The sequence below is a fragment of the Neophocaena asiaeorientalis genome, unplaced genomic scaffold (assembly GCF_003031525.2).
Source record: "Neophocaena asiaeorientalis asiaeorientalis breed wild unplaced genomic scaffold, Neophocaena_asiaeorientalis_V1.1 scaffold251, whole genome shotgun sequence".
NCBI lineage: Eukaryota > Metazoa > Chordata > Mammalia > Artiodactyla > Phocoenidae > Neophocaena > Neophocaena asiaeorientalis.
In genome coordinates this window covers 1,370,267-1,388,846 of record NW_020173377.1, presented here as the reverse complement: position 1 = coordinate 1,388,846, position 18,580 = coordinate 1,370,267, and the positions used below count along the sequence as shown (strand labels likewise).

Sequence of the window (18,580 nt, the reverse complement as noted above, 5' to 3'; positions counted from 1 at the left end):
ATTGCCCTGGCTAGAACCTCTAGTACAGTGTTGAATAGGAGTGATAAGAATGGACATCCCTGTCTTGTACCTGATCAAATATGTTTCTTACATCAGGCTTTTAGAGTAGATTTTTTTGTTTTTTTGATAGAATTTCATGTCTCGCATTTCTTTGTTGTTGTTGTTGTTATTTTGTTGTTGATAAAAGTGGAAGAACTTTTTTTAGGACCAATTGGATTTCATGGAGAAACTCCTTAAGTCATTTGTTCAGGTACTCTTATATGTATAAGCTTTATTTTGAATATTCTATACTTAATACCAGCAGAGAAACATTTATTTCACTCTTCAGAATTAAATCAGTTACTGTTTATTATCTGGGTATCCTTGCATAGCTAGCATATCACACTGTTCCTTTTTCTAAAATGTACTACATAGTGGGCTCTTGATAAAAATGTGTTGATTGGGCTTCCCTGGTGGCGCAGTGGTTGAGAGTCCACCTGCCGATGCAGGGGACACAGGTTCGTGCCCTGGTCTGGAAGATCCCACATGCTGCGGAGCGGCTGGGCCTGTGAGCCATGGCCACTGAGCCTGCGTGTCCGGAGCCTGTGCTCCGCAATGGGAGAGGCCACAACAGTGAGAGGCCCGTGTACCGCAAAAAAAAAAAAAAAAAAAAAAATTAATGTAAGAAGCTATTTTATTTTCATGTTTGGTGTGCATTAGTTTCTAAAGCCAGCTATCCAAATAAAACACTAAGTCCTTGGTGATCTTCATAATTTAAAAGTTAACTTATTTTATCTTTACTACTGCTAGTAATAGCTCCTGGTTTCTGAGCATCTAATATGTGCTAGATGTGGTCTTAAGTACAATAGTGCACAATCTCCTCTAATCCTCCAGTAGTCACATGATGTGTGTGACGCATTATACCCATTTATAGATAAGGAAACAGAGGTTCAGGGAGATATGACTCCATCTGAATCCAAGCTCGTGATCTTTTCATGGTGCTTTTTAGAGGGCATCCAAATAACTAATGTTTACTTGGGAAATATGTGTATATTAAATTGGATTTCATTTAAAACATTTGTTAGTTTTCTGAATTGCAAACCTATTAAAAGTTATAAAAAGATTTTTTAAAAACTAAAGGAACATTGGTAGTTTCAGGTTAATAACAATCTGAGTAATTTAATTAAAATAATTATTTTTATTTGGGAAAAGAGAAGAAAACCCAGAATATGTAGATAATTGATGTCATCATTGTGTCTTTGCCTGTCAACACTGAAAATAAGCATTCATTTTGAAAAAGACAGCTCCTCCTTCTTTCATTTATAATTTTAGAAGTAGATATGGCAGGTTTGGCTATTTGGAAGTTCAAAAGACTGTTTCATTATTCTATTTTGTTTTTTTGTTTGTTTCATTTTATTATTTTTAAGGATCAAGTTGCTGGTGAATGTGTTATAGAAAAACAGGACAGAATCCACCCAGCTTTACAGCCACACAGCTCTGGGTCTGAACCTTTCCTGTCTCAACAGCGGCGGCAGAAGAAAAGAGAACATACTGAGCATAGTGAGGAAAAGAGACAGGTCAGCAGAGATCTCTTTGGAATAAGTCATTGTGCTGCTGCTTGGGAAACAGACTTTAGGAAACTTCATTTCTATTTAGAATGATGTGCTAAAAAGGCACATACATAATGCAAGGAACATACAAAGAAGGGTAGAAATGCTAAATATTAGTTATCAAATGTCAGTGAGTTGGAAGCAGAGTAAGGGTTTTATCTTCTCCAGCAAGGATAGACAGCTCATTTTGAGAGTTAAAGGAACAGGCCAAAAAAGGTAAATCTCTGATTCCTCTTATGTCATATTAATGAACAGTTTCTCCCTCAACTTCTGCATAAGATCGTGGCAACCCCTCATTTCTGGAAGTAACTTTCACAGGCACCGTCTCTATAAGCTTCTTAAGTGGTCATTCACTTTTGGCAGAGTTTCTTCCCCTCCGCCCCCTGCCCCCCCCCCTCCAATGCAATGTTTTAAAGTTTTTGAGAGGGAATCACTGACAAATACATAGATATACCTATGGGGGACCTTTGGAGGTAGATGTATATGACACTGATAATCTTTCTCTCTTTGTTAATTATGGAAGTTCCAAGAGACTCCTCCTCGTCTTTTGCCTTCTCTTTCTACTGTTGGAAAAGTGGATGTCACATCAACACAAAAAGATGCTGAAAACCAAAGTAGAGTGGTCACTGGGTCTGTGAGCAGTTCGAGGAACAGTGAGATATCATCATCAAAGGTTTGTAGGAGTCTATGTTGGATTTTTTTAAGCTTTATTATAAAACTTTTTGGTTGTAAATTCTGCATATATTGTGAAATTTTATATTAAAACATCTTAGCCCTGCTTTTTGCCAAACACTGGAAAGCGCAAATTTGTGATTCTCAACAGAAGCTTTGATTGAAATGGACAGATTCTATTGTTTCAGGGCTGGTCACTTCCAGTTAATTAAGGAGACCAAGTGGATTCTGAATGTAGGAAATGCAGAAATACCTATTTGCCCTTCCAAAGATGAGCTCTTCCTAGAAATGAGGGCTGTGATCATCCTAGCTAGGAGTTGTAACCCTGATGTGAACTGGTTTCAAATGGACACTCCCTTAAAGACCTGTGCAGGGCCTTTCCTGTAGTGCTGGATGATATGTCATGCATTGTAGGTATTGTAAGAACAGTGAATAGGAATGGAAGTAACTGACTTTCTTTAAAAGGACCGCCCATTATCAGCAAGAGAGAGGAGGCGACTAAAGCAGTCACAGGAAGAGATCTTCCCCTCAGGTAAAGTTTTTCTCTTTCCTTCATCTATTGGAGGTTATTGGTATGGCTCATGGACATAGCATTGGTACTGATTGTGAGGTGTTAAGAATTTCCAGCATCAGTAATCCATTTGGGAAACCAATTTAGAAGAATTTTTGAAATTTCCTAGCCAAGCCTTTTAAAAAATTGGCATAGTATTGGATCTGGAACTTGTGTTATTAGAGAAAGAGGACTCTAAAAAGAGAGCAAGAGAGCTTTGAGTGACAGTAACTCCTGGGAGATTTCAGACAGGAAAGCAGTCAGGCGAGTGTTTACTTTGTTTCCATGTTCCGAGTCTGTTGGTCAGAGAAGTGCTCTCTTCTCAGGAACAGAGAGAGGAAGCCAGGAGAATGGTACTGCCCTGGGCTGAGGGCTGTGATCATTCCTATTACTATTATCTAAAGAAAACATTTTCTAGCAGTTTCCATTTATTGAATGCTGACAATGTCTCAAACATTATGCTAAGTATTTTAAGGGCATTATCTTATTTCATATTTTGCAGCGGAGGAGACTGAGGGTCAGAGGGGTTAAGTAACTTGCTCAAGGTCATAGGGCTGGTAGACCTAGACCTGAGATTTGAACTGAGGTGTCAGACACCAGAGTGATGATGAATATGCTGTCTGAGTTCCTTCTAGGCTGGCCCTTGCTGGGGTATCTTCCATAAACAGTGCAAAGCCCTCTTCTATTGAGGCCAGCCCACCATAAACAACTGCTGGGGGTTGTCACTTTTTCAGGCCCTTCACTGAGGAGAGTTTCTCTGAGTCCAGCGGGGCCAGGGAAACCACAAGAGGAAGGCCACCCTACCCCTGCTCAATGGTTGTCTTCTGACTACAGCGTTGCTCAGGTACATTACATAGTCCTAAGGTAAAAGGTAGACATGTCTACATCTGGCAAGCCTAATAACGGTAAACCTCATAAATGCCAGCTCTATTTATTCCTGGGACAGTGCTGACTTAAGTTACACTTTTCACACTTCTCTGATAAGAAAAAGAACTGGTCAATAATAATTAAAAGGATTTTGTTTCCTTCATTAAGGGAATGGACTTTTCAGGCGCTCTTGTAAACAACTGGCAGCCTAGTTAATATCTTTCTTAGGCAGTCTTTTAAACAAGACTTCCAAAGGGCTTCCACTAGGCAACACTTTGCTTATTCTGCTGTGTTAATAATATACCAAACGACCTGGCCAGATTTTAGTCTCACTTGCTGATCCTTCCTTTGTTTCCTGTTTGTGTCAAAGTACCTTACCTTTCCACCCAGGGATAATGTAGGGGCACCATTTGGTGGCTAAATGGATAATTGCAAGTTTTTAACCACGTTCACTTTTTTGTGTAATAATACCCTGGGAATAATTATTCAGTTTTCTGTATTCCAGTTTTTGACATCATTTCTAGGAGCATATAATTACTTTTTTTAAAAAAGAAACTTCCTGCCCTTGAAAGTAATGAAGATTTTTTTCCTTTAACAGTAGTGTGTGATTTAGTTGCTTCACTAATTAAAATGATGCTCTTTATTTTCAAAAGTTGTAACATTTGTGTGTAGTTATATCAGGTAATCCTTTAAAGCATTTAACAATGAGTATCATGGGTGAGCAAACTGAGGTTACTTTTTATTTAGGTGGCATTCTGTCTAGTTTAAAATGCCAACATTCCTTATGGTACCAGCCCTCTGCTTAGAAGTTCAAACACCAGAACTGTTCGTCTGCTCTCCTCTGGAAAGGAAATTTCTTCATAGCTGAGACTTTCCAGGACCTTATAAAACTTCACCTTGATGTTCCTCAGGCTTCACTTATGAACTTCATGGGTGAACTGGGACATTATTTGGTAAAGTAACTTCAATTTTTATATCCATAGTTCTCCTGTTAAATTGGACCTAGGTGCACATTGTGTCTAGGCATTGCATCTTAAGATTGTTTCATGTATTACATTCTGGTTGTGTTGTCATGTGGAATTTTGTATTTCCAAACATTAATAGGAAAGGAAACTCACCCATTGTCTCTCTGAGGATGAGTTAAGTTCTTCTACAAGTTCAACTGATAAATCAAATGGGGATGCCAAGGAAGGGTAAGTTCTTATTTTTCTATCTCCTTTCATAAGCTATTTCTGTTTGAATTAATTTTATTCTAATTTAATTTTATTTTTTTACTTTAAAAAATTTTATTGAAGTATAGTTGATTTACAATGTTGTATTAATTTCTGCTGTACAGCAAACTGACTCAGTTATACATATATTCTTTTTCATATTCTCTTCCATTATGGTTTATCACAGGATATTGAATAGAGTTCCCTGTGCTATACAGTTAAGACCTTGCTGTTTATCTGTCATATAAATAATAGTTTGCATCTGCTGATCCCACACTCCCAATACTTCCCTCCCCCACCCCCAACCCCCTTGGAAACCACAAGTCTGTTCCCATGTCTTTGAGTCTCTTTCTGTTTCACAGATATGTTTGTTTGTGTCATACTTTAGATTTCACAAATAAGTGATATCATATGGTATTTGTCTTTCTCTTTCTGACTTACTTTGCTTAGTATGATAACCTCTAGGTCCATCCATGTTGCTGTGAATGGCATGATTTCATTATTTTTAGTGGCTGAGTAATAGTCCATTGTATGTATGTGTATATATATGTATGTGTGTGTATGTGTATCTATCTGTCTATCTCACATCTTTATCCATTCATCTGTCAATGGACATTTAGGTTGTTTCCATGTCGTAGTTATTGTAGATAGTGCTGCTATGAACATAGGGGTGCATGTATCTTTTCGAATTATAGTTTTGTCTGGGTATATGCCTAGGAGTGGAATTGCTGGATCACATGGCAACTCTGTTTTTAGTTTTCTGAGGAACCTCCATACTGTTTTCCATAATGGCTGCACCAATTTACATTCCCACAAACAGTGTAAGAGGGTTCCCTTTTCTCCACATCCTCTCCAGCATTTTTATTTTATTGCTGTTTCTCCATGTATGTTGCTAACACAATTTTCCTTTTTTTTTTAATCTTTATTAGATTGACCTGTGTGAGGTGGTACCTCATTGTAGTTTTGATTTGCATTTCTCTAATAATTAGTGATGTTGAACATCTTTTCTTGTGCCTATTGGCCATCTTTATGTCTTCTTTGGAGAAATGTCTATTTAGATCTTCTGCCCATTTTTTGATTGTGTTGTTTTTTGTTATTGAATTGTATGAGCTGTTTTTATATTTTGGAAATTAATCCCTTGTCAGTTGCATAGTTTGCACATATTTTCTCCCAGTCTGTATGTTGTCTTTTCATTTTTTTTTTATGGTTTCTGTTGCTGTGCAAAAGCTTATAAGCTTGATTAGGTCCCATTTGTTTATGAATTAATTTTAAATGTACATTTATAGTAGCATTCAGACCTGTAGTACTGTCATTGATAACATTGTAAATGGTTTTTGGTATATGCAAGAGCTAAAATTCTCTTTTAATGAACACATCTGATTTTCATTTAGAATTCTTATAAAATGTCTTCTTAGATCTGTGGGTTTATAGTTTTCATTGGTGGAAACAGTTTTGCCATTATTTCTTCAAGTATTTTTTTGGACCCCCTCCTGCCCTCCTAAGGATTCTGATTACATGTATATTAGATTGCTTAAAGTTATCCCACAGGTCACTAATCATATTCTTTTTTTTCTTTAGTCTTTTTTTCTCTGTTCCTTTTTTTTTTTTTTTCTGGCCACACGGTGTGGCTTGTGGGATCTTAGTTCCCCAACCAGGGATTGAACCCATGCCCTCGGCAGTGAAAGCATGGAGTCCGAACCACAAGACTGCCAGGGAATTCCCATCTGTTCCATTTTTTTGTAGATTCTATTGCTGTATCTTTGAGTTCACTAATCTTTCCTCCTGAAGTATCTAATTTGTTAATCCCATCCCACATATTCAACACATTGTACTTATCATTTGTAGTTCAATTTGGGTCCTTTTTATATCTTCATTGCCTCTCCTTAACATGTTGATGTTTCCTCTACCTTGGTCTTATGGAATATATGTTTAATAACCATTTTAATGTCCTTATTTACTAATTCTGTCACTTGTATCACTTCTGGATCTATTTCTATTAACTTATTTTTTTCTCTTCATAATTGTGTGCTATTTTCCTGCTTTGCATTTCTGGTATTTTTTTTTTTACGGTACGTGGGCCTCTCACTGTTGTGGCCTCTCCCGTTGCGGAGTACAGGCTCCGGACGCGCAGGCCCAGCAGCCATGGCTCACAGGCCCAGCTGCTCCGCGGCATGTGGAATCTTCCCGGACCGGGTCACGAACCCGCACCCCTGCATCGGCAGGCGGACTCTCAACCACTGTGCCACCAGGGAAGTCCTCATGTCTGGTATTTTTGACGTGATGCCAGACATTGTCAATTTTATCCCATTAATTGCTGATATTTTTATATTTCTTTAAATATTCTTGAACTTTGTACTTGGATATAGTTAAGTTACTTAGAAATAGTTGGGCGGAATTTATACGCAAAATCTGGGACCTTGTCTTTCTCGCTCTCTCCTTTCCAAGATTCTTCTCACTTTCTAGTGACAGTGGTGGTCTCGAACTCTGTCCTTTGGTTTTTCAGGCAAGAAAGACTGTGGGTTTTCTGTTGTACTTTAGCTGCCTATGGCTTGCCTTTAGGCTAAAGGTGTTGACTCTCCTCCAGAATCTGCTTGCAAATTTTGTACATTCTTCATTGCCCTCACATAGTTGATTTTTGTATTTTGTCCAAAGTTTATACTTATTTGTGGAAGGGTTCTGTCGGTAGGAACTTACTTGCTTACTAGAAAGCAGAACTTCCTAAAGGTTGTTTTGTATCTAATTTCTAATGAAAAATTCTCATGAAGCCAATTAATAACAAGAGAATTTTTTCTTTTCCAGGAAAGGTCATACAAATGAAATGAGTGACTTGGTACAATTGATGACACAGACCCTGAATTTGGACTCTAAAGAGAGCTATGAAGATCTCCCGGTACCAGAGCCAGTGTCAGAATTTAAACTTCATCGAAAGTATCGGGACACACTGATACTTCATGGGAAAGTTGCAGAGGAGGCGGAGGAACTCTGTTTTAAAGAGCTACCTTCAGGTGGTCAGTTTATTGTTTTACACCAAGCTGGAGAGCATATGTTTACTGGAGAAATGTATCAAACGAGGGAGCTTAATGCTTGCAAATATTTTTGGTTTTTTAAATTATTTCATTTGGATATCTTCATAAAAAAGTATATCTTATTTTATGTAACAGTTGCATTCCAGAAAAGTTGAATGAAAATTGATTTTTAAAAATAAATGTAAATAAATACCTGTTTGGAATTTTTCATGTGGACTTTCTTCAAATTAGACAATTTGTAGTTTTTAGATTTAGGAGATGGTGATGAGACATGAAGCGTAAGTTGATATATACATTTTAGTCATTAAAAATACATTAACTCTTGGGCTTCCCTGATGGCACAGTGGTTGAGAGTCCGCCTGCCGATGCAGGGGACACGGGTTCGTGCCCCGGTCCGGGAAGATCCCACATGCCGCGGAGAGGCTGGGCCCGTGAGCCATGGCTGCTGAGCCTGCGCGTCCGGAGCCTGTGCTCTGCAACGGGAGAGGCCACAGCAGTGAGAGGCCCGCGTGCCGCAAACAAAACAAAACAAAACATGAACTCTTAAACTAAACTCTTGTCAAAGTGAAAAGAATATTAACATGACAAGATTACCAGGAAATAAAAAGAAAAAAAAATTGTGTTCTTCTTGCTGCAGTGGTGAAAGTGTTTACTTTTTCCCTGTTGTTGTTATTGCTTTTTAGCTATCGTGCCAGGTTCTGAAAAAATCAGAAGAATAGTTGAAGTCTTGAGAGCTGATGTAATTCGGGGCCTGGGGATTCAGCTTTTAGAGCAGGTGTATGATATTTTGGAAGAGGAGGATGAATTGGAAAGAGAGGTGAGTGTCCTATTAGCTGTGTCAGCTGCTTATGCTATGGAATGTTTTTAATGGCCTTTTGAAATATAATTAGCATACCATACATTTTACCCATTTTAAGTGTACAATTCAGTGGTTTTTAATATATTCACAGAGTTGTACAACCATCACCACATCAATGTTAGAACATTTAATTATCCCGAAAAGAAACCCTGTACTCACTGTCACTCCCCATTGTCCTATAGGCCTTTCACCCCTAAGCAACCACTAGTATTTCTGTCTCTATATCTGCCTATTCTGAACATTTCGTTTAAATAGAGTTGTACAGAACTATGTGGTCTTTTGTGACTGATATCTTTCATTTAACGTATGTTTTCAAGACTCATCAGTGTTGTAGGGCATGTCATGTACTTCATTCTTTTATAAGACTGAATAGTATTCCATTGTATGGCTATACCACATTTTGTTTATCTATTCACCACCTGATAGGTTGTTTCTACTTTTTAAAAAATTTATTTATTTATTTATTTTTGGCTGCATTGGGTGTTCATTGCTGCGCGCGGGCTTTCTCTAGTTGCAGAGAGCGGGGGCTACTCTTCGTTGCGGTGCACAGGCTTCTCATTGCGCTGGCTTCTCTTATTGTGGAGCATGGGCTCTAGGCACGCAGGCTTCAGTAGGTGTGGCGTGTGGGCTCAGTAGTTGTGGTGCACAGGCTTAGTTGCTCTGTGGCTTGTGGGATCTTCCTGGATCAGGGCTCAAACCTGTGTCCCCTGCATTGACAGGCGGATTCTTAAGCACTGCGCCAGCAGGGAAGCCCTGCTAAGTGTTTTTATCATGAAAAGGTGTTGGGTTTGTCAAATGCTTTCTATTTAGATGATCATGTAGTTTTCGTTTCTTATTCTGTGGATATGGTGTGTTGCATTAATTGGTTTTTGGATGTTAAATCATCCTTGTATTCCTGAGATAAATCCCACTTGGTCATGGTGTATACTGCTTCTTATATGTTGCTAGAGTCATGTTTCTGGTATTTTGTTGAGCGTTTTTGTGTCTGTGTTCACATGAGATATTGGTCTTCAGTTTTCTTTTCTTGTGATATTTTTATTGGTTTTGTTATCAGGGTAATACTGGCCTCAGAATGAGTTGGGGAGTTTCCCTCATCTTTCTTGGGAAGAATTAGTGAAGAACTGGTATTAATTCTTCTTGAAATGTTTGCTAGAATTCACCAATGAAGGCATCTGGGTGGGCCTGAGCTTTTCTTTGTGGGTAGTTTTTTGATAATAAATTCCGTGTCTTTACTTACTATATTCAGATTGTTTGTTCCTCTCTTTCTAAAATTTCTGTCTTTCTAGGAATTTGTCCATTTCAACTAAGTTATCTAATTGGCATATAATTTTTTTTTAAGTTTTGAATTTTATTTTATTTTTTTATACAGCAGGTTCTTATTAGTCATCAATTTTATACACATCAGAGTATACATGTCAATCCCAATCACCCAATTCATCACACCACCACCACCACCCCCCTGCCGCTTTCCCCCCTTGGTGTCCATACGTTTGTTCTCTACATCTGGGTCTCAATTTCTGCCCTGCAAACCAGTTCATCTGTACCATTTTTCTAGTCTGCTAGGGAAGCCCTCATTCTTTTTTCTTTATTCAGTTCCGCAGCAGTGAATTCCACCATTCTGTCTTCCAGGTCACTTATGTGTTCTGCCTCAGTTATTCTGCTATTGATTCCTTCTAGTGTATTTTTCATTTCAGATATTATGTTGTTAATCTCTGTTTGTTTGTTCTTTAATTCTTCTTGCTCATTGTTAAACATTTCTTGCATCTTCTTGATCTTTGCCTCCATTCTTTTTCCGAGGTCCTGGATCATCTTCACTATCATTATTCTGAATTCTTTTTCTGGAAGGTTGCCTATCTCCACTTCATTTAGTTGTTTTTCTGGGGTTTTATCGTGTTCCTTCATGTGGTACATAGCCCTCTGCCTTTTCATCTTGTCTATCTTTCTGTGAATGTGGTTTTTGTAGTTCTTCTTGCTTCTGCTGTCTGCCCTCTGGTGGATGAGGATATCTAAGTGGCTTGTGCAAGTTTCCTGATGGGAGGGACTGGTGCTGGGTAGAGCTGGCTGTTGCTTTTGTGGGAAGAGGTCAGTAAAACTTTAATCCACTTGTCTGCTGATGGGTGGGGCTGGGTTCCCTCCCTGTTGGTTGTTTGGCCTGAGGCGACCCAAGACTGGAACCTATCTGGGCTCTTTGGTGGGGCTAATGGCAGACTCTGGGAGGGCTCATGCCAAAGAGTACTTCCCAGAACTTCTGCTGCTAGTGTCCTTGTACTCACAGTGAGACACAGCCACCCCCTGCCTCTGCAGGCGACCCTCCAACACTAGCAGGTAGGTCTGGTTCAGTCTCCTATGGGGTCACTGCTCCTTCCCCTGTGTCCTGATGCACACACTACTTTGTGTGTGCCCTCCAAGAGTGGAGTCTTTGTTTCCCCCAGTGCTGTTGAAGTCCTGCAATCAATTCCCAGTAGCCTTCAAAGTCTGATTCTCTAGGAATTCCTCCTCCCATTGCCGGACCCCCATGTTGGGAAGCCTGACGTGGGGTTCAGAACCTTCACTCCAGTGGGTGGACTTCTGTGGTATAAGTGTTTTCCAGTCTGTGAGTCACCTACCCAGCAGTTATGGGATTTGATTTTACTGTGATTGCGCCCCTCCTACCATCTCACTGTGTCTTTGGATGTGGGATATCTTTTTTGGTGAGTTCTAGTGTCTTCCTGTCAATGATTGTCCAGCAGCTAGTTGTGATTCTGGTGTTCTCACAAGAGGGAATGAGAGCCCGGCCTTCTACTCCGCCATCTTGGTTCAGGGCCCACACACTGGCGTACAATTATTAATAGAAATTCTTTTTAATATTTTTTATTTCTGTAAGGTTGGTTGTTTAGGAGTGTATTGTTTAATTTCCACATATATTTGCACAAATATATTACATTTTTCTATTTTATAGGTTTAACAGTGTATTATATACATGCTGGATTTTTAAATTATAGTAAAATACACATAACTTCAAATTTAGCATTTTAACCATTTTTAAGTATTTGGTTCAGTGGCCTTAAGTATGTTTACATTATTGTGCAAACATCACCACCAACCATCTCCAGAACTTTTTGCATTTTGCAAAACTGAAACTCTGTACCAATTAAACAAGAACAACCCACTTACCCCTCCTACCAGCTCCTGGCAACCACCATTCTAATTTCTGTGTCTATGAATTTAACTACTATAAGCCTTGATACAAAGCCTAAACACAGCATCTAGAAGAAGTAAAACTCTCCTGTAAAGAAAACTTCAGGCCCAGATGGCTTTGCTGGTGAATTCTTCCAATCATCTAAGGAAGAAATAACACAAATCCTACACAAATTCTTTAGAAAACAGAAAAAAAAGGGACATTTCCCATTTCTCCCCATAAGCCCAGAACAACCATGATACCAAAACCCAACAAGGACACTACATGAAAAAAACATGAGACCAGTATCTCTCATGAACATCTTAATCATCTAGTATTTTGCTGAAGATTTTTGCATCAGTGGTCATAAGGGATATTAGTGTATATTTTTCTTTTCCTATAGTGTCCCTGTTTGGCCCTAGCACCAGGGCAATGCTGGCCTCATAAATGAGCCAGGAAATGCTCCTTCCTCATTAACTCTCTGAAGAGTTTGAGAAGGATTGGTATCAGTTCCTGTTCCAATGTTTGGCAGAATTCACCAGCAAAGTTCCAGGGCCTTTCCTTGTTAGGAGGTTTAGGTTACTGATTCAGTCTCCTTGCTAGTTATGGGGATATTCAGATTTTCTGTTTCTTTATGATTCAGTTTTGGTAGGTTTTATGTTTCTTGGAATTTGTCCATTTATGCAACTTGTTGGTGTACAATTGTTCATAGTTCTTTCTTTTTTTTTTTCTTTTTTTTTTTGCGTACGCGGGCCTCTCACTGCTGTGGCCTCTCCCGTTGGGGAGCACAGGCTCCAGATGCGCAGGCTCAGCGGCCATGGCTCACGGGCCCAGCCGCTCCGCGGCATGTGGGATCCTCCGAGACCGGGGCACGAACCCGCGTCCCCTGCATTGGCAGGCGGACTCTCAACCACTGTGCCACCAGGGAAGCCCTATACAATTGCTTTTTAAATCAGTTCAGAGAAGAAAAGGAGAAGCAATTTGTATTTATATTGTTTTTATTTACATAATTACCTTCATCAGTGCTTTTCCTGTTTTCATGTAAATTGGAATTATTGCCTGGGGTCTCTTGCTTTCAGCCTGATGAGATTCCTTAGGCAGTTCTTGCAAGGCAAGTCTGCTAGTCACAAATTCTGTTTTTGTTTATCTGGGAATATCTTTATTTTGCCTTCATTTTTTTTTTTTTTTTCTTTGCGGTACGCGGGCCTCTCACTGCTGTGGCCTCTCCAGTTGCGGAGCACAGGCGTCGGACGCGCAGGCTCAGCGGCCATGGCTCACGGGCCCAGCCTCTCCACAGCATGTGGGATCTTCCCGGACCAGGGCACAAACCTGTGTGCCCTGCATCGGCAGGTGGATTCTCAACCACTGCGCCACCAGGGAAGCCCCTTGCCTTCATTTTTGAAAGATAGCCTTACTGGATATGCGATTCTTAGTTGACAGTTTTTTTCTTTGAGTTCTTTGAATATGTTATCCCACTGCCTTCTGGCCTTCATTGTTTATGATAAGTCAGCTGTTAATGTTATTGGGGTTCTCTTGTAAGTACTGAGTCATTTTTCTCTTGCTGCTTTCAAGATTTTCTCCTTGCCTTTGGCTTTCAGCACTTTTACTTTGTTGTTGTAATATTGCTTTTTATTATTTTTTTAAATTTATATTTTCTTATTGAGATAACATTGGTTTATAACATTAAGTTGCATGTGTACAACCTTACATTTTGACTTCTGTATACATTACAGCATCAGGAATTTTACTTTAATGTGTCCAGGTGTGGATCTCTTTGAGATGATCCTGCTTAGAGTTCATTGAGATTCCTGGATGTGTAGATTGTTTTTTTAAAAATTTGGGAAATTTTCAGCCAATATTCTTCAAATATTTTTTCTGCTCCTTTTCTCTCTGCTCTTCTTCTGGTACTCCCATTATACATGTGCTGTTATGCTTAATGGTGTCTTACATTTCTCTGAAACTGTTCATTTTTCTTCATTTTCTTTTCTCTCTGTTCTTTGGATTGCATAATCTCTGTTGATCTATCTCCAAACTCACTTATTCCCTCTGCCAGTTCAAATATACTGTTTAGCCTCCCAGGTGAATTTTTTCATTTGTTATTGCACTTTTCAACTCCAGAATTTCCATTTGGTTTTTTAAATGCCTTCTTTCTCTTGTCAGTATTCTCTGTTTGATGTGTCATTGTCATCATACCTTTCTTTACTTCTGTAATCATGATTTCCTTTAGTTCTGTGAACATGCTCATAATCCCTACTTTGATGTTTTTGTCTGTTAAATCCAACATCTGGTTGCTCTCACAGGCAGTTTATCTTGCCTGCTTTTATTCTAATGTATGTGTCATACTATTCTATTTCTTTGCATGTCTCATAACTTTTTGTTGGAAACTAGACATTTTAGATAATAAATGGTTACAAGTCTGAGTATTGGCCTCCAGTGGTGGGGGGTTGTTATTGTTATTTGCTTGTTTATTTGTTTAGTGATTGGCTGGATTATATTAGTAAAGTCTATGAACCCCTTACCCTAGTCCCCACAATGTAAAGCCTCTGATGTTGCCCCTAGGGTACAGCCTTGGGTATGTTCACAGCTACCTTGAAATGACAGTGGGTTTGGCAGAGCGCTCTTTATTTATTTAGTTATTTATTTTGGCTGCACTGGGTCTTAGTTGCAGCATGCGGAATCTTTTAGTTGCGGCATGTGGACTTCTTAGTTGCGGCATGCGAATTCTTAGTTGCGGCACGCGTGCGGGATCTAGTTCCTGACCCCGGGGATCAAACCCAGACCCCCTGCCTTGGGAGCATGGAGTCTTACCCATCGGACCATCAAGGAAGTCCCTGGCAGAGCTCTCTTGATGCTCCCTTTCCCAGACTTCACCCAGATGTTTTTTGGTTGCCAGCTGATCGCTTTTATTGTTCTCAGTAATGCCCTGGGGCTACATTGCTTCATAGGCAGATCCAATCAAAGCTGAGCTCCTTTGAAGAGGTAGTTCCCAAACTTAGTGTTTGAGATTTTTTTCTGAACCCAGGGCCCCTCCAGCTTCTTGGTTCTTTTAAAGTAGCTGGCATACAGTTTAGCCTATATCCAATGTACCTAGTACTAATCTCCTCCCAGTTGCCTTTCACCACTACCTCCAGTTTTTGAGAGCACCCTTAGGCTTGAATTCTCCACACTCTGTTCCAAATGAAGTCAGTTCATTAAAGACTTGGTGCTTATTTTATGTCTTGCTTCTACCCCCAGGCAAAATCTGAGAGCACAGCTCTGGAGCTGGCAGTGGGAACAGTAGCTTGCTTGTCTCTCTGAGTGATACCCCCACTTTGGAAGCTCAGAGGGGGTGAGAGGCAGTAGCATCTGGTCTTCTTGGCATGCTTCACCCAGCATGGAAACTTCACTTTATGGTCTGGGGCAAAGGTGATTGGGGTCATCGTATTTTCAGTGGCCCTGTACCCAAGATAGAGCCTCTATCCTACATGTCTGAGCTGGGCATAAAAAAGAAGCTCTCACCTCTTGGCTGCACTCTCCCAAAGCTTACTGTCACCATCAGGTATTGGGGGCAGGATGAAATATGCTGATGTCCTGCCCCTCCCAGGAAGATTGCCTTCCAACTAGGAGTTAGGGGGAAAGAAGTTTCTTGACTTCACCAGTGTAGTGAAGTTTTTGTCTCACTGAGCTGGAGTGGGGAAGGAGACATTTCATTTTAATTCAGTTCACTGACCCTCATTGTTCTTAGTAGCTTTACTGTTTTTAACTGAGTTTTAGTAGATTTTCTTGAAGAAAAAAAAAAGGGTCCCTATTTGCTGTATGCCCTTATGACCATTTCCAGAGACTTTAAATGGTTGGTTTTTAAAATATTTTCACCAGTTTCACTGAAGAGGGGTCTGCAGAGCTTCTCACACTGTCATGCTGGATGTGGAACCAATTAGGATTACATTTTGTTTTTATTTTATTATTATTTTAAAATTTATTTATTTTATTTATTTATTTTTGGCTGCATGGGGTCTTCATTGCTGTGCGCGGGCTTTCTCTAGCTGCAGTGAGCGGGGGCTATTCTTCGTTGTGGTGCGTGGGCTTCTCATTGTGGTGGCTTCTCTTGTTGCGGAGCACGGGCTCTAGGTGCACAGTCTTCAGTAGTTGTGGCTCACACGCTCTAGAGTGCAGGTTCAGTAGCTGTGGCACATGGGCTTAGTTGCTCTACGGCATGTGGGATCTTCCCGGACCAGGGCTCGAACCTGTGTCCCCTGTATTGGCAAGCGGATTCTTAACCACTGTGCCACCAGGGAAGCCCCAGGATTACATTTTAGATTTAGTTGTTATGTCTCCTTTAATCTGGAACAGTTACTGAGTCTGTTTTTCATGACCTTGACGTTTTTGCAGAGTATAGGCCATATGTTTTATAAAATGCCCCTCAGATTGGGTGTGTTTGATGTTTCCTCATGAATAGATCCAGATTATGCATTTTTGGTAGGAATACCACAAAGGTGATGTTGTGTCCTTCTCAGTTCATTGTATCAGGAAGTGCATGACATCTGTTTAACATATTATTAAATGTTATTTCAATTTCAGGCATTTCTTTCAACAGACATACTTTGAGTATCAAATAGTCCGTTTTTTTTTTATTACTAGTCAGTTTGAATTTTATGTTAATTGGTTGTATTATTTTTTAAATGCCTTTACTGAGTTATCAATGGGATTGATTTTGCTTTATCAATTCTAATATTGTTTTTTTCCCCTTCAGTTATTTTCTCCATTTCATGTGTGTGATATGAAATGGAATGTCTAGGTTTCTGATAAGGATAACAGGTGTTTGGTGGCTTTTTTTTTAAATTACTTTTTATTAGAGTATAGTTACTTTACAATCTAATATTCTAATATTGCTGTGTTTTATTGATTTTAAGAGCTCTTTATACATTAATGGTATTAATTCTTTGGCATGCAGCAAATATTCTCCTTAGTTTATTGTTTGCTCTTTAATTTCTTATGACTATTTTTTGGTATCTTGACATTTAAAATTTTTATGTAAACAGAACTATTAGTATTCTCCCATAAGGTTTCTGCTCTTGGTATCATGCTTAGAATAGCCCTTTTAAGGTTACAGAAATATTTTTTTCTACTATATACTGATTTTTTTTTTTTTAATGTTTCCCAAATAGGTACGTTTGCGGGAGCACATGGGTGAAAAGTATGTGACTTACAATGTGAAAGCTCACCAGTTAAAATTTTTTGAAGATAATGTAAAATTTTGAGAATTTACCTAATCTGCTGCCAGAATGAAACTATTTTCAAACGTTTTTGGCTTAAACAAAAACAAACAAACCTATAATAATGACTGGAGTCCATTCACCATCCTTATATTTTGTTGGGCCTTTTTTTACTAGAAAAAAATTGGACAGAGTAATATGAAGCAAGCTTATTACAAAAGAAAAAAACCTGTGGCTATCTTATTCTTTATGAGGGAAAATCTGTTGTACGACGTTTATTTGGTTACTGTTTACTGAGCCTTAAACCAGCTTGATATCTAGAACTATTTTTTTTTAAGGTACTTAATTAGCTTGAATACAGGGATATAACATACTGGATTGGAAGTTTTATATTATACTAGAGTGACGAAAGCAATAGGAGAAATAAATGACATATATCCAGTGACACTACTTTTTACTGTTAATAACCTTAAGTAGAAGTTGATAAATTATTTTTTTTATAATTCTGGGAGTAGATTTAAAGATATGGCATTATATATAGTACTTGAGCATTGAATTCCTTTTTTTGCATATTGATAGATGTTTAACATTTTATTTCCATTTAATATGGACCTCATTCAGGGTATACAAGAAATGAAACTAGGAGTTATTTTGGGCTAGTAAATCAATATGTTTTTACATACTGGATTTTTTTTTTCTTTTTAAGATTTATTTTTCCATCAGCAAAAACATTCATTAAACACTAATTCCTTTTCTAATTCAGCAGGTTTTAAGTAAAGTCCAGATCCTTTTAATTATGTTGGACATATTTGTCTCCTGAAATTTGTCTTCTTATACATCAAGATATTGTCTTCCCATGTTTTAAATGTAGAATTGTATATCACATATTTTATTAGTTGTTTAATAAGGGGCAATACCCATCTAGCAAAAAGTTTTTAAAAAATAAAAGTTTTGATTAGTAAATTTTAACTTCTGCATTTGAGGGACTCTAAACATGAATGACTCCAGAAATATTTTCATTTTTTACAATTAAAAATATCTTACCTTTTATGAAAATTATACACACACATAAAATAATAAAATGTTCCCTGTCTAGTCCACATAAAAGACTTTTATTTAGTTTTTACTATGTGCCAGGTGCTAGGCCCGGGTTCATGGCCTAATTTCTGAAATTTCTTTATTTTGAAGGGTTTTTAACAACTTAACTCTAAAAACATCTAGTCCTAGTGCTCAGCTGAGGACAAATTTTTGGCAAGCCATTGGCCTTCCTGAGCTATTTACCATTTCTTCCATGTTTTATAAATCCACATCTTTCTGCAAAGTCATCAGTTCTACTAAAGTTTTCTAACTTGTTGGTATAAAGTTATACATATTATTTTCTTAGAATAAAAAAAATCTCCTCCATACCTTTTTTATTAACATTTTGTGTATATATATATATATATATATATTTTTTT

The 18,580-nt window shown here is 38.5% G+C and overlaps 1 protein-coding gene across 3 annotated transcripts in view; it reads left to right on the top strand.

The window, feature by feature from the left end:
- Positions 1–18,513, top strand: part of NEK4 (NIMA related kinase 4) — a 33,033-nt gene extending 14,520 nt beyond the window's left edge. For all 3 annotated transcript variants that reach the window (XM_024746481.1, XM_024746479.1, XM_024746480.1), the window contains 8 exons: positions 1,407–1,556; positions 2,113–2,262; positions 2,727–2,793; positions 3,546–3,655; positions 4,783–4,871; positions 7,689–7,894; positions 8,599–8,732; positions 17,076–18,513. In XM_024746481.1, the coding sequence (XP_024602249.1) occupies positions 1,407–1,556; positions 2,113–2,262; positions 2,727–2,793; positions 3,546–3,655; positions 4,783–4,871; positions 7,689–7,894; positions 8,599–8,732; positions 17,076–17,168 (999 nt within the window). In that variant the 3' untranslated portion in view covers positions 17,169–18,513. The remainder of the gene's footprint in view (positions 1–1,406; positions 1,557–2,112; positions 2,263–2,726; positions 2,794–3,545; positions 3,656–4,782; positions 4,872–7,688; positions 7,895–8,598; positions 8,733–17,075) is intronic.
- Positions 18,514–18,580: the final 67 nt, after the last annotated feature.